This window comes from Phyllobates terribilis, unplaced genomic scaffold (assembly GCF_046119375.1).
Source record: "Phyllobates terribilis strain yellow unplaced genomic scaffold, ASM4611937v1 Scaffold_3__8_contigs__length_932513732, whole genome shotgun sequence".
NCBI lineage: Eukaryota > Metazoa > Chordata > Amphibia > Anura > Dendrobatidae > Phyllobates > Phyllobates terribilis.
Window position 1 is genome coordinate 198,814,720 of NW_027362763.1, and position 14,386 is coordinate 198,829,105.

Below are 14,386 nucleotides of genomic sequence, written 5' to 3' on the forward strand. Positions count from 1 at the left end.
TCCATTTTCTCCTATTAACTCTTGGGGCAAAAACAACATTTTAGTGGTTAAAATCAAATAATTTTTTCTTCACCTCCGTTAATATTAGAACATTCTGCGACACACCATTGGTGTCAATATGCTAACTGCATCACTAGATGTATTCACTGATGAGTGCAGTTTGTAAAATGGGGTCACTTATGGGGGTACTGCTGTTCTGGCACCCCAGTGGCTCTGCCAATGTGACATGGCACCTGCAAATCATTCCAGCAATATATGCACTCCAATACAGCGCTCCTCTCATTCTGAGCTTTGCACTGTGCCTCAAAAGTAGTCTCCGACCACATATAGAGTATTGGCAAACTCAGGAGAAATTGCATAGCAAATTGGATGGTCCATTTTCTCCTGTTACTCTTTTGAAAATGAAAACTGTGGGCTGAAGCATTATTTTTGTAGAATTTCACAGTATTTTAAAACATTGGACTGTAAAAATGAAACACCTGTAGGATCAAGTTGCTCACTGCATCACTAGATAAATTCCATGAGGGGCGTAGTTTCCAAAATAGAGTCACTTTTGTTTTTTTTGCTGTTTTGGTACCTCAGGGGCTCTTCAAATGTCATTGCACCTGACGCACCCCTGGGCCTGTGTCGCACAGCGTTGCGCATGCAGGAGCTTACCCGGAGCCGGATCTGTTGAGGGTTGTAGTCTCGTGGCGGTGACCCGGTCCGTGCCCAGGGAGTCAGACTAAGTGGCGTTGTATTAGCGGTAGATGTTGGACGACTACGCCACCCGTTGAATGCAGCGAAGGAGCTGCCGCTGCAGGGCAGACCGCTGAGGCCGGTGGTAGGATTGTGCAGCGTGATAGTATCACCCCCAACGGGAGGGGTATGGCCTCAGGGCAGCCGACGTGGATGATGGGGGTAGCAGGAATCACTCAGAGACGATGCGGTGTAGTTCAGGGTCTTTACTGGTGATAAAGATAGACCCTCCCGGAGTACTGGCTAGCGATCGGGGCCTGGTCAGTCCTTGAGCAGATGGGATCTCCCCTGGCCAGGCGGAGTTGTAGGCCTCCCAAACTGACTGTACTCTTCTGGCTACCTTGCTAGAGGCGGGTATAAGTAGCCCACGTCCCTGAGTGTACCGTGTGGTGCTCACCCGTATGGCCGGTGACTCGGGGCCTTCTAGTAGCTTCCGTTCCACGACGGCGGTGCTGGTCCCACGCGTGTGACCGTGCCTTCGGGTTTCTTGGCCGGAGGACCTGAAATCCCCTGCCGGTCGGTTTCTGCTGCTGGGTAGGAGTTAGTCCCCACAGCCTCGGACTCCGGGTCCGGTGATAGCTTCCCAGTCAGGGCGAGCTCTGCAGCTGCCAGCCCCTGACTCCTTATAGCACTGCTCCCACAGAGCTCCTGATGTTCTTTTCCTATATCTGCTTCTCTTCTCCGTCTCTACTTCTTCTCTACACCCTAACCCTGCCTCAGCCCTAGGTTTATATAGGGGAAATTCTTCCCCTCCCAGGACTGGGCAGGAGGTGTGGCATGACCAAGAGACCTCCCACCTGCTCTCAGACATAACATTGCTGTTACTGTGGAAACCAGACCCCTGGGGTGCCACACACCCGTAGTCAATTCTGGTCAAATTTGCACTCGAAAAGTCAAATAGCGCTCGTTCCCTTACAAGCCCTGCATTGTGCCCAATCAATATTTTCCCCCACATATGTAGTATCACGGTACTCAGGAGAAATTGCACAACAAACTGGATGGTTCATTTTCTCCTGTTACGCTTGTGAAAATGAAAAATTTGGAGCTAAAACAATATTTTAGTGAAAATCCCATAATTTATCATTATTTTCTTCCATTTTCTATTATTCCTGTGAAACACCAGAAGGGTTAACAAACTGCTTGAATGCAATTTTGAATACCTTTAGAGGTGCCTTTTGTTACAATGGAGTCTTGTTTGGTTTCTGACATTTAGGACCCTCAAGTCACTTAAAAGTGAAGTGGTCCCTAAAAAAATAGGAGTTGTAAATTTCGTTGGAAAAATGAAAAATGACTGCTAATTTTTTAACCCTTCTAACTTCCTAACAAAATACTATGTTTAAAAAATGATGCTGAAATAAAGTAGACATGTGGTAAATGTTATTTATTAATTATTTTGAGCAGTATGATTATCTTTTTTTAGGGCAAGAAAATTCAAAGTTCAAAAATTTCAACTTTTTCAATGTTTTTGTAAACTTTTCGATATTTTGCTAAAAAACACAAATCATACCGACCTAAATTTACTACTATCACGAATTATGATGTGTTACAAAAAACACTCTCAGACTTACTGGGATATGTTGAAGAATTCCAGCGTTATTACCACATAAAATGACACTCGTCAAAATTGAAAAATTTGAAGGTGAAAACAGGTTGTGGCATGAAGGGTTTAATATAGTGTATAGTGTAAGGTGGTTACTGGACACATAGTTGATGGGTGGTATGTATCATGGAGGTGGTTGTCCTCTGTGATTTAAACCTGGAGTATTGCTCTAGTGCACATAGCACTAAGAGGCTTTTTTTTCTGCTTCTGGGCCAGGTTTTACAGGCAGCCTGATATATGGATGGGTCTAGTAGCCCACATACATGTGGTTCAGGGTAAAATGGAGTTTGTTTGTTTGTTTGTTTGACACATGGTCTGTGTATATGGAGGTAAGAAGACCTCCTGTGTGATATCTCCAGACTGAGCCGGTATACTGGATGCTATCCAGCCTGTCTGTCCTGGACTGTCTCTAAGGGGACTTTGTAAAAACTGTTTACTTTTTTTTGCCTGCAATGAAAGGCCATTTATTTTCCTTTGCTTGTGGCATGGTTTATGAAGCACAAATAAACCAGCCTGGACATTTAAATGGAAATGGTTCCTGTGTTACCTCACCACGCACCCAAGTTAGTAGCATTTCCACAACAGATTACCTTAATTTTAATGGGAAATTCTGACTCTGCTCATTTCTTCATTTGGAGGAAAGTGAGGCGGTGATGTCATGTCTACTGATGATATTGAATGTAGAACCCATATTCATTACAGTGAGATAGTTGCATGTGTCCTGACAGGTATAAAATAGTAAATATACATTACCAGCCCCAGCTACCTTCCACATGTAGAAGTGAGAGGACCTAAAATAATCCTTTAAAGTAGAACAATCAGAGAAAATACAATAATAATAAAATAATACAAACATGTGCATCACTTCTGCATTGTTCACCCACTCATGGTTTTGGTTAACAAATACTGATGTAAGATAATGACCAAATACTGAACATGAGAATGTGGTTTACATCTGTAAATGACACTGTAGCTTTGTTATGGCCAATGCAATGGGGCAGTACTATTGATGTCCACTATACATTGTACAGAGCTTGGCCAGTTTTGTTATAATGTGGCCCCCTCAACCAGCTAATCTGTGGGGGTGCTAAGAGTTGGATCACTGATCAGATATTGACGTTGATCTATCATAATCCTGAAAAATCCCAAATCATACACAATTATTTATGTATGCTCACCAATTGACCCTGACGATGGAGGATTTGGATGGATTAATTCTGGTGAGTTCTCTTGAATTATGTTCCACAGCTGCCAAATCATTTGTGGTTTCAGGATATAAAACGGCTGCTCGGGATTCGCCAATCGATAATTTCTATATGGTTCAAGGAATTTGAATTCCGGCTTCTTATACCACTGAGGGGAGAAATAAGACAATTAAGATATGATGTGGAAAAAGTCTTAGATCTTTGAGTGCAGCTCATGAAAAATGGGAGCAAAAACAAAAATGTTGCGTTTATATTTTTGTTAAGTGTACATTAATGCATGAAATATGCGAAAGGACCATAAATCTACGCTTTTCGGAATCTATGGGATTCCTTCATCACCCTTCATCGAATTCCTTCATCGCCCTGATGAAGGAATTCGATTGATTCCGAATTGCGTAGGTTTTTGGTCCTTTCATCTTTCTGTAGTATCTCCACAGCAGCCTCACCACGTATGCCACACATGAATGTGACGTCACGGCAGGTCCTGCTCGTCCTGCTCGCCTCATCACAAGTGCGCCAACGAGCAGTCCAGCCAACAGGAGTGAGAGTCAATGGCCGGGACTCTACTCCGCAGCACAGCCACGCCTGGATCATTGTGCACCACCGAGAACCCCGCAGCCCTTCCGGTAAGGTAACCAACCAAAAGTGCCTGAAGGTAAGACCCTCTGGAAGCGGGCTCACCCTAAGCAGATGCAGCACACCAGCACGCCTGCACCGCGACGCACGCTACTTGATCCTCAGCATTTGCTCTACTGGGACTGCATCCCCGCTCCACTGTGGTCACTACTGACCTTACAGAGGACCACTCAGCTGAACATCTCCTCGGAAATACCTGCCACACAGGTACGTATATCCGACGCCCTGCTCATTAAGGACATCTCTCCTTAAAAATCAGACCTACGAGTCTTTCTGGAGCTCTGCAAAAAGCCCATGAGCCTTCCTGGAGCCCTCTCAAGGTACCCTTCCATACCTGCAGCATACATCCAAATCTAGCTGCAGAGGATTCCTGCATCTAATACACCTCACGGTACCTTGGACTCCAGGGTACATCCAGGGAACAATTATCAACAGGTAATCCTTGGTACAGTTTTCATGCCTATCTATATCACTTTATTACTTTAATACCTTATTACCCTATTATTATTGGGAATATTGGCTTTCCTCCTATAGAAATCATACTGCTATCGCCAACCCTAGAACATGACTTCACTCAGGACCCCACTCAGGATATCCAAAGCACTACGTACATCCTCAATCTTAGGGCAAGGTAACGGTCACTTTTGATAGCTGTATATACTGTACCTTTACTGCATGATCCTATTGTTTATAATCCCTTACAGACAAAATCTCTATGCACTCGCAGGCGCAGCACGGCTCCAATCCTCACCATTTTATACCAGGTAGTAGTTTATCCTTTTTCTCTCCTATTGAACCCACTCTTCAGCTACAGGTTTTCTATTAACACCTCTTCCCTTTCCTCTCTTAGGGGATGACCATACCCTAGGTCCAGAATCGCTTAATCTTATAGACACCCATCCACTGATACTCCAGTGTATCCTATCTAACAACAAGGTACTACAACTCCCCCCTTGAGGATTGAATACTATGAATATTTGTCATCGCTAAACATCTTCCTGCCTCAACATCTATCAATGTGACTCTAAATTACCATTTATTTATTCTCTTTTTAAAATAAGATTTTTAATAAATTTGCATTTTAAATTTATCAACTTCTCTACTAGTATCCTTTTATCCAGTATCCCGGCGCGAATACTTTTATTGCTTATTTTTATCATTTCTAGACAATTTGTGGTTAGTTATTATTTGTAGCAGGTTTCCTGGGTACATCCTACCAGCACCACTACCCTGTTATATTTTAGATCCATTCTAAATTATGTAAAGTTGAATTAGTTATTTATTTGTGATATAACACTGAGACTTGATTATCATATTAACTAGAAGTTTTATGAAATAACACAAAAATATAATTCACATTGTTTGAACACTATTTGAACTGAATGACAAACCACCCAGCTTCTCTGCACTGGCAAACTCTAAGCACCTACATCACTTAGTTGTTCTACATTGACCTTCCAAATCAAATTATTCTGCCTCATACAGTTATCTAGCAAAGTAAGTATAATCAGTTACTTAAATTCAGTACTTACTAGAATAATACCATTGGTAAATCAGCCAAATGTCATTTACATACCTTATTTCAGTCGAGAACATTATCAATGCACTAACAATATTAGTGATGTCTTTTCTAAATTATTGACAGAAAACATTACTTTCAGTATGTGTCCAGTTTTACCTGGTATATATCAGCATCATATGGGGATGGATCCCACAAGATTAATATTACATCTTTATAGATAGGGTTTTCCTGGATCTTAAACGATTTCTTGGTAATGACCTGCAAAGAGAAACAGATACAGATAAGAATCTAAATTTTACAGTTTACATGTCGATAACTACAATTTCCTTATTCTAAATTACATCTTTCCATCAACAGCAATCAGGATGTACAGCCAAACTACCTAACATTATTTGCTGGTTTAGCGTCTGTAGAGAACATAAATTGGCACTTTTTGTCATAAATGGAGTTATAGTTATACAGATCAATGGCTGTGGGCATTGGATTACTGGTTGTATCCCTTGCTGTGAACAGGTAATTGAAGAAGGTTATCTGATGGAGAGCAGAAATGGAGTGTGTATGCAAAGTAATTAACAAGTAGCTGACAGTTGTTCGAAGGGAAAACTGTAAGGCTATGTGCCCACGATGCAGAAATGCTCAGGATTTTTTCCTGAGCGTTTCTGCATCTCCCTGGCAGAAAAAACGCATGCAGATTGTACATGCGTTTTTCCTGAGAGGCACATGCGGATGTGAAGCGTTCTTCACTTGCATTTCCGCATGCAGGTTGACAAGCGCTTTCCAAGCGATTTTAGCATCACTTGGAAAGTGCTTGTCAACTTGGTCACACTATATAAATCCATGCAAACGGCATGGATTTATATACTGTGACCTTAAAGAATGGTAAAAAATAAAAAAATAAATCTATACTTACCTTCCGATGGCCCCCACAGTTTTTATTCGCTCCGTCCTGGCCTGCCGGCAGCTCGCGGTACACTACACTGAAGGACCTGCCGTCACATGACTATGACGTCAGCGCAGGTCCTTCAGTCCATCGCGAGCTGCCGGCAAGCAAAGACAAGGAGACCGGGGACCATCAGAAGGTAAATATAATATTTATTTTTTACTTTATTCTTTTTTTTACAGGTTCTATGGTACCCGGGTCCGGGATAATCCGCAGCGGAAATTTTCGCAGCATGTGCAAAGCACATGCGGATTATGATTGTGGAACATGGCAGGCCTTCTACCATGCTTTTTTTAAGCGTTTCTGCAGCGTTTTTGCAGCTGCGGAAACGCTTAAAAAATGCATCGTGAGCACAAAGCCTAAACTGTGTGCATCCTCATTACGAAAGAGGTCTAATTATTACAAGGTGAAGAATTCTGCCCCGAAGGCAGTCAGGACAGCTCCATATAAGAGGCCTAACAAGAGGCCTAAGTACAATATTTTCAATGTCTTATCTAAAAAATCTGAATGCGACATAATAAATGGATATATTCATGAACAAGGGAACATATTTGCATCTATGGGTAAAATTGCAAAAGTTTTGGTAGTTTGCAACCCACAGGAACACAATATCACCATGAATTATTAATATATCGTATTTATGTGAAGTATGTATAGAATGCTTGAATGATGTTTGGTAAGATGATGGCCATATTGCTTTCTAGGAGGTCCCTGGTGGAAAATATGGCTGATAGCAGAAATATGCACTAAAACTGGATTAGTATCAAATCTAATCGGCTGTCCTCCTCTTACCTCAGCTGAGGGAGGGGTGAGGGGTCTGGTGACACCCTTTATAACATGTCATCTAAGGAATATGCGTGTCAAACCAAAGGAGAAGCAAAGAGCATCGCAGATCTGCAGATAATTCACGTGGCGTTCTGCTCCGCCAGAAGATAATTCATGCGGCGTTCTGCTCCGCCAGAAGCTCTCACGAATCCCATTTGTAAGAAGTATCTGCATTTTATCCCTTTCATTTTATACTGTTTTATATGTCTTTTTTATTATTTCATCTTTTGTAATATTTATTTAAACACTGCACTTCTTTTTGTACATTAAATCTAATATTTATTAAGTTTCTTCCTTGTTGCTCTAAACGTACTCACAGGTCCTGTAGAGGGCGAGAATAGCATGGTTGTGTTACCCTATGTATGCCAGAGTGCAAGAAAAGTAGAGGAAAGCTAGGTATCGTGTGTGCTAGTGTATGAGATGCAAGCGTCTCAAAACTTCCTGTGGTGGCAGCAGGGCCGGCGTCAGCACCCGGCGTACCCGGGCAAGTGCCGGGGCCCTGGAAAATCAGAGGGGCCCAGCCGCCCACTCACTGTCGGGGCCCGGGCCCACACACCCACCCGCCCACTCACTGTCGGGGCCGGGCCCACACACTGTCGGGGCCGGGCCCACACACCCACCCGCCCACTCACTGTCGGGGCCGGGCCCACACACCCACCCGCCCACACACTGTCGGGGCCGGGCCCACACACCCACCCGCCCACTCACTGTCGGGGCCGGGCCCACACACCCACCCGCCCACTCACTGTCGGGGCCGGGCCCACACACCCACCCGCCCACTCACTGTCGGGGCCCTGGCCGCTTCCTTGGCACCTGTTCAGGGACGCAGGCGCTGCTTGATTGCCGGCACTTCCCCCAGACATGGCCGCGCACTGTCCGGCTGTGTCTGCTAGTAATGACACGGCAGGGTCGAGGGCACTGCACCTTTAATTGTGCTTGTGTGTCGCTCCTGCCGCGTCATTACTAGCAGACACAACCGCACAGCGCGCGGCCATGTCTGGGGGAGTGCCGGCAATCAAACACCGTCGGAGCGGAGGTCCTGCACAGATGGGCGGGAGGGGCCCGGACCCGACCGCAAGTGGGCCCCTCTGATGTTCCAGGGCCATGAAGTCTGTGACACGCCGGGGGCCCTGCACTGCCCCATACCCGAGGAGCTGCTGGACAGGACACTGGACCGGGGACAGGTGAGTGAGGCTTCCCCAATCCCCATATTAAAAATATTAGTAATGGGTCTGTGTGAGTGCATGTATGTGAATGTCAGTGTATATGACTGTGTATATATATTTGTCTGTTTTATCTATGTGTATGTCTGTATGTGTACATATGTCTGCGTACCATGTGTGCGCGCGCATATGTCTGCATACCGTGTGTGCGTGCATATGTCTGCGTACCGTGTGTGCGCACGCATATGTCTGCGTACCGTGTGTGCGCACGCATATGTCTGCGTACCGTGTGTGCGCGCGCATATGTCTGCGTATGTGAAGGATGAGGGGGCAGGCTGGGCCATGTGTAATAAATAAATAAATATATATATACAGTGCCTACAAGTAGTATTCAACCCCCTGCAGATTTAGCTGGTTGACACATGCGGAATTAACTTGGCATTGTGACATTTGTACTGTAGATCAGCCTGGAGGTGGGAAATGCACTGCAGCAAATTTTGTTTTTGTTTTTTTATTTTTTAGTTTTTTAAAACGTTAAAAGTTAATTCAGAGTGTCATTTATTATTCAACCCCTCAAACCACAAGAATTCTGTTTGGTCCCCCAAAAGTATTAAGAAGTAGTTCAGGCACCAAGAATAATGAGCTTCACATGTGTGGATTAAAGATCTCTTTTGCCAGCCTTTTCTGACTATTTAAGACCCTCCCCAAACTTGTGAACAGCACTCAGACATGGTCAACATGGGAAAGACAAAGGAGCATTCCAAGGCCATCAGAGACAAGATCGTGGAGGGTCACAAGGCTGGCAAGGGGTACAAAACCCTTTCCAAGGAGTTGGGCCTACCTGTCTCCACTGTTGGGAGCATCATCCGTAAGTGGAAGGCTTATGGAACTACTGTTAGCCTTCCACGGCCAGGACAGCCTTTGAAAGTGTCCTCCCGTGCCGAGGCCAGGCTTGTCCGAAGAGTCAAGGCTAACCCAAGGACAACAAGGAAGGAGCTCCGGGAAGATCTCATGGCAGTGGGGACATTGGTTTCAGTCAATACCATAAGTAACGTACTCCACCGCAATGGTCTCCGTTCCAGACGAGCCTGTAAGGTACCTTTACTTTCAAAGCGTCAGGTCAAGGCTCGTCTACAGTTTGCTCATGATCACTTGGAGGACTGTGAGACAGACTGGTTCAAGGTTCTATGGTCTGATGAGACCAAGATCGAGATCTTTGGTGCCAACCACACACGTGACGTTTGGAGACTGGATGGCACTGCATACGACCCCAAGAATATCATCCCTACAGTCAAGCATGGTGGTGGCAGCATCATGCTGTGGGGCTGTTTCTCTGCCAAGGGGCCTGGCCATCTGGTCCGCATCCATGGGAAGATGGATAGCACGGCCTACCTGGAGATTTTGGCCAAGAACCTCCGCTCCTCCATCAAGGATCTTAAGATGGGTCGTAATTTCATCTTCCAACAAGACAACAACCCAAAGCACACAGCCAAGAAAACCAAGGCCTGGTTCAAGAGGGAAAAAGTCAAGGTGTTGGAGTGGCCTAGTCAGTCTCCTGACCTTAACCCAATTTAAAACTTGTGGAAGGAGCTCAAGAATAAAGTCCACATGAGACACCCAAAAAACCTAGATAACTTGGAGAAGATCTGTATGGAGGAGTGGGCCAAGATAACGCCACAGACCTGTGCCGGCCTGATCAGGTCTTATAAAAGACGATTATTAGCTGTAATTGCAAACAAGGGTTATTCCACAAAATATTAAACATAGGGGTTGTATAATAATTGATCCACAATTTTATGTTTAAAATTTAATAAAATTCAACTGAGCAACATAACTTTTTGGTTTGTAAGATTTATGCTTCTGTTCATAAAACCTACTCACGTTTGCAGTTTGAAGGCTCTAACTTATTTGCATCTTATCAAACCAGTTAAATCTGCAGGGGGTTGAATACTACTTGTAGGCACTGTATATATATATATATATTTATATATTTATTTCTCCGCCGTATCTGTGCATCATGAATCGTGTATGTGTTAAAAGGGCCCACTGAGACTCTTTCGCCCGGGGCCCAGAAAAACCTGGAGCCGGCCCTGGGTGGCAGTGTGGTGTGGGTGTGAGAACTAGCTGCAGGGTGCAATTTAGCAAATTTGTCAGTATATTGCTATAGGTGATTAGATAAGTGAGTGTGGGAAGCAGAGTCCCTCTTTACTGCAGCATCTGAGGCAAGTGTGTTGTGAGCGAGTGGTATTTGGGAAAACATTAGTGGAGGCAGTAGTCCTGATCCTGACACCTTTCATTTTTATAAGCCTTTCAGGGAAACAATCATGTAGGGGTATACCAAATAGCTATAGCGGCAGACAGCATAAGTTAAAGGAGTTGTCTCATTAATAAAGTAAATTTTAACTTATTGATCTTAGTAATAAAAATAAGTTCCACAATTGGATGTGTTGAACAAATGTTTGTGTCCCAAGATAATCTTATAAATGTGTCCCTGCTATGTACTATGTAATGGCTGTGACCAGCCATTCAAGAACATGGTCAGATATACTACAGCTCCTGGGCAGGGGAGAAAGCAAAAGATTATACAGAAGTTACAGCACAGGATCACAGCTGATTCTTTCTGTAAGAATTTTTTTATATAGGCTGGGAAACATTTTTCCAGGAGATGTGGTATGATCAGACCGTGTTCCTGCACGGTCAGACACAGCCATTACACAGTACACAGCAGGGGCACATTTATAAGATTATCTCAGCACAGGAACATTTTTTATTAACACATCAGATTGTGGAACTTATTTTTATTACAAGATCTATTGATTAAACTGAACTTTAACTCTTTAAGATGGGACCCTCAAAGAAGGGGAGATAAACAGCACTACTCACAGCAGCCAGTACACAATGTACAAAATTGCTGTGTTCTTCCTCGTACAGCACTTAGTTTGAGCCACTGTTCGAGGAGTTCTCATCTTATTGGTGAGGATGTTGGGTGTTTGAAACCTACCGATCTCTACTGATGACATATTCTATGGATATTTCAATTTTGGAATACCCCTTTAAGTTTTTTTTGAGGACATTACATGAGCATTAAATTGTAAAGAGTAACTGTCAGAGAACTGAACCTCTTTAACATAGAGAAGATGCTTTTGCAAGGCCCTTGTATGGGAATTTGCACTTCCAGTATACTTTATTATTTATTTTACTTACCCAGTGTGAAGATCTGAGGTTGTGGGTTGTAATAATCACATAGGCAGGTTAATGATGCAACTATTTTTTATTCCTTACGTACATAGTTTTACAACAACTCCGGGTAGTTGGCCAAAATACATTGCATTGCTTTGTTCCTCAAATCCAAACGACATATCCCTCAACCATAGCACAGGTATCCAGCCCGGCAACCAATCTCCAAACTACATAGGCCAATCCATACTGTACATAGGCACCAGGACCACAGCAATAGATCCTTGCCCCTTGAAGTCACTCCACCAACTCCTCACTAAACACATGGCATATTGTCCTCCCTCCCTGGGATAAGCCCCCTGAAAGGGCAGAAGTGTTCACACCCTCCCTCCCAAAGATAACTATGCATTGGTGGAGGTATTTTCCTCAGGCCGAACTCATCACCTTGTGAAAACCCCTGTGGTGACAGCTCTGCTGGGTCTACTATCTCTATCTACACAATGGCACTAGTGACTGGGAAAACAATGGCTTGAGGCCCATGGGACACTAACAAAAGTAATGGAATGATTGCTTTCCTTGATTAACAATCTTGGGTCTGGCTTTATGTATGCATAAGATCCAACCTGCACGTCTTCCTCTACTTAATGTCACTGAATGGAAACATTGATTCCTGAGGCTGAACTGACAAGCAATCAAATCTCTAATAAAACACAGTAAGCAACACAACAATAATATTGACGTAACCAGTGCACCATGCTGGAAAAAGTCTGCATCCCTTCCCTTAGAGCCGCAGATTCCGCTCTACATCCATTGGTCCAATAGTCTTTAGAACAAGGCCAGCTCCTCACACTCCTCCCTCACTTTTTCAGCACAGACACAAATGTAAGAGGTTTCACCTTCATGAGAATGAAATGTTGTATTATCCAGTTTCCTCAAAGCATACCCAATGTTGTTCTTGGGAATAAATTCCACAGTCCCCATTCTACCCTGATATACATCAGAATAGTAGACATCTCCAGCATCTCTCATATGATCTTTCAGATCCTTCCAACTTCATGGTCGCTGAGGTGTCCCATCTAGTTCGGGACACTTGTACTTGTATTACATATGTCTCTTCCAGTTGGGATAGTGGGATCCTCTCTCCCCCAGCATTCCAGCCCCATTGCAGCAGAGTGTTCACCGGTTGGGGATGCGGATGATGTGGGCTAGAATATTTGCGACATTCCCTGGCAAAGTGTCCCATGCATCCACAGTTATGGCAGCTTAACCCCCCTCGTTTTGACGCGGGCAGTACTTGGGGGCTTGGGAAACCTCCCTCTCTTTGTGAAGTCCGAAATCCCTACAGTTCCTTTTCTCGCTGGTCCATGGGTCTCACTGGCATCCCTGTAAGCCCTTGTTCCCAACTCGCTGGGGCTGTATTTCCACGTAGCATGAGTCGATTGGCAGACCAATCATCAACCAATGTTGCAGCCTCCTCCAGACTGAGTGGTTTTCTATCCGCCACCCATTCTTTTAGGTCACCTGGGAGCTTGGACACAAATTATTACAGCATGAATATATCTAAGATATGTTTCGCTTTCTGAGCCCCCAGTCCTTCTATCCACCGAGTGCCTGCAGTATGTAACGCGTTAACAAACTCCCGGTTTATGTGCTTGCCAGTCTCTCGAAACTTCCTACGTTAGTTTCAGGCGTGAACGCATACCTCTCTAGTAATGCGCTGCAAATGGTAGTGTAAAATCTCGGATCCCCAGAAGACAAATTAAATGATTCTCTTGCTTTTCCGGTCAGGCTAATGCTCAAAAATCTCAGCCAGTCACAGACTGACATCTCATGCAGCAGGCAGAGGTTCTAAAATAACCGGAGATGTTCATCAGTATCCGAGGTGTCCTCATTGAACTGTGGTATATCCTGTCACCTTAAAGATGTGGGCCCCTCTCTCCTGTTATTCACTGTCCTCTGTGATGGAGCAGGTGGGTGTACTGCTACATGCACACACAGATATTTGCTGCCAGCTCTATCTCCGTGGCCCGCTTTCCTAGAGCATCGAGCATCCGCTTCAATGCAGCCGGTCACTCCTCCGCCATCTGGATGACAGCTCTGGGCTGTAGTCCCTCCACGGAGATGCCATCTCCTATGTCTGAACTGACCTCCTGTGGGTGTTCTGGTCCCAGTCGGTCAAGAGTTGTATTTGTATTAGGGTTGCCCGGTTGTCCTCCAGCAATCACCAGTCTGCCATCTGTTCTGCAAATTCACAGCTCAGTAACTTTCCCTGGTATACTGTCCAGAGATAGGTGATCCATCGGCTACCACCACTTGTGAAGATCTGGGGTTGTGGGTTGTAATAATCACTAGTACTGGGCGAGCACTAAAATGCTTGCGTACTCGTCCTGAGCAACAAGTATAATGGAAGTCATTGGGAAACTCAAGCATTTTTCCAACGCCCCCCCCGGAGATCTAGAGGGGGTCTAAAATTTGTCAAATCAATGGAAACAGTGCTTAAATGGCATGGGAACAGCATGGGGAAGACCCTTGGAAGCATCTCTGAATCCCAGATTGTTGTTGTGAACAATGTTGTCAGAG

General features: G+C 44.4%; 1 protein-coding gene across 4 annotated transcripts in view; it reads right to left on the bottom strand.

Moving 5' to 3' along the window:
• The window catches only part of LOC141259036 (beta-galactoside alpha-2,6-sialyltransferase 1-like), a 189,250-nt gene that overhangs the window by 50,144 nt on the left and 124,720 nt on the right, over nt 1–14,386 (bottom strand). For all 4 annotated transcript variants that reach the window (XM_073674448.1, XM_073674449.1, XM_073674451.1 and 1 more), the window contains 2 exons: nt 5,858–5,959; nt 3,517–3,691 (listed from right to left, as the gene is read on the bottom strand). In XM_073674448.1, the coding sequence (XP_073530549.1) occupies nt 3,517–3,691; nt 5,858–5,959 (277 nt within the window). The remainder of the gene's footprint in view (nt 1–3,516; nt 3,692–5,857; nt 5,960–14,386) is intronic.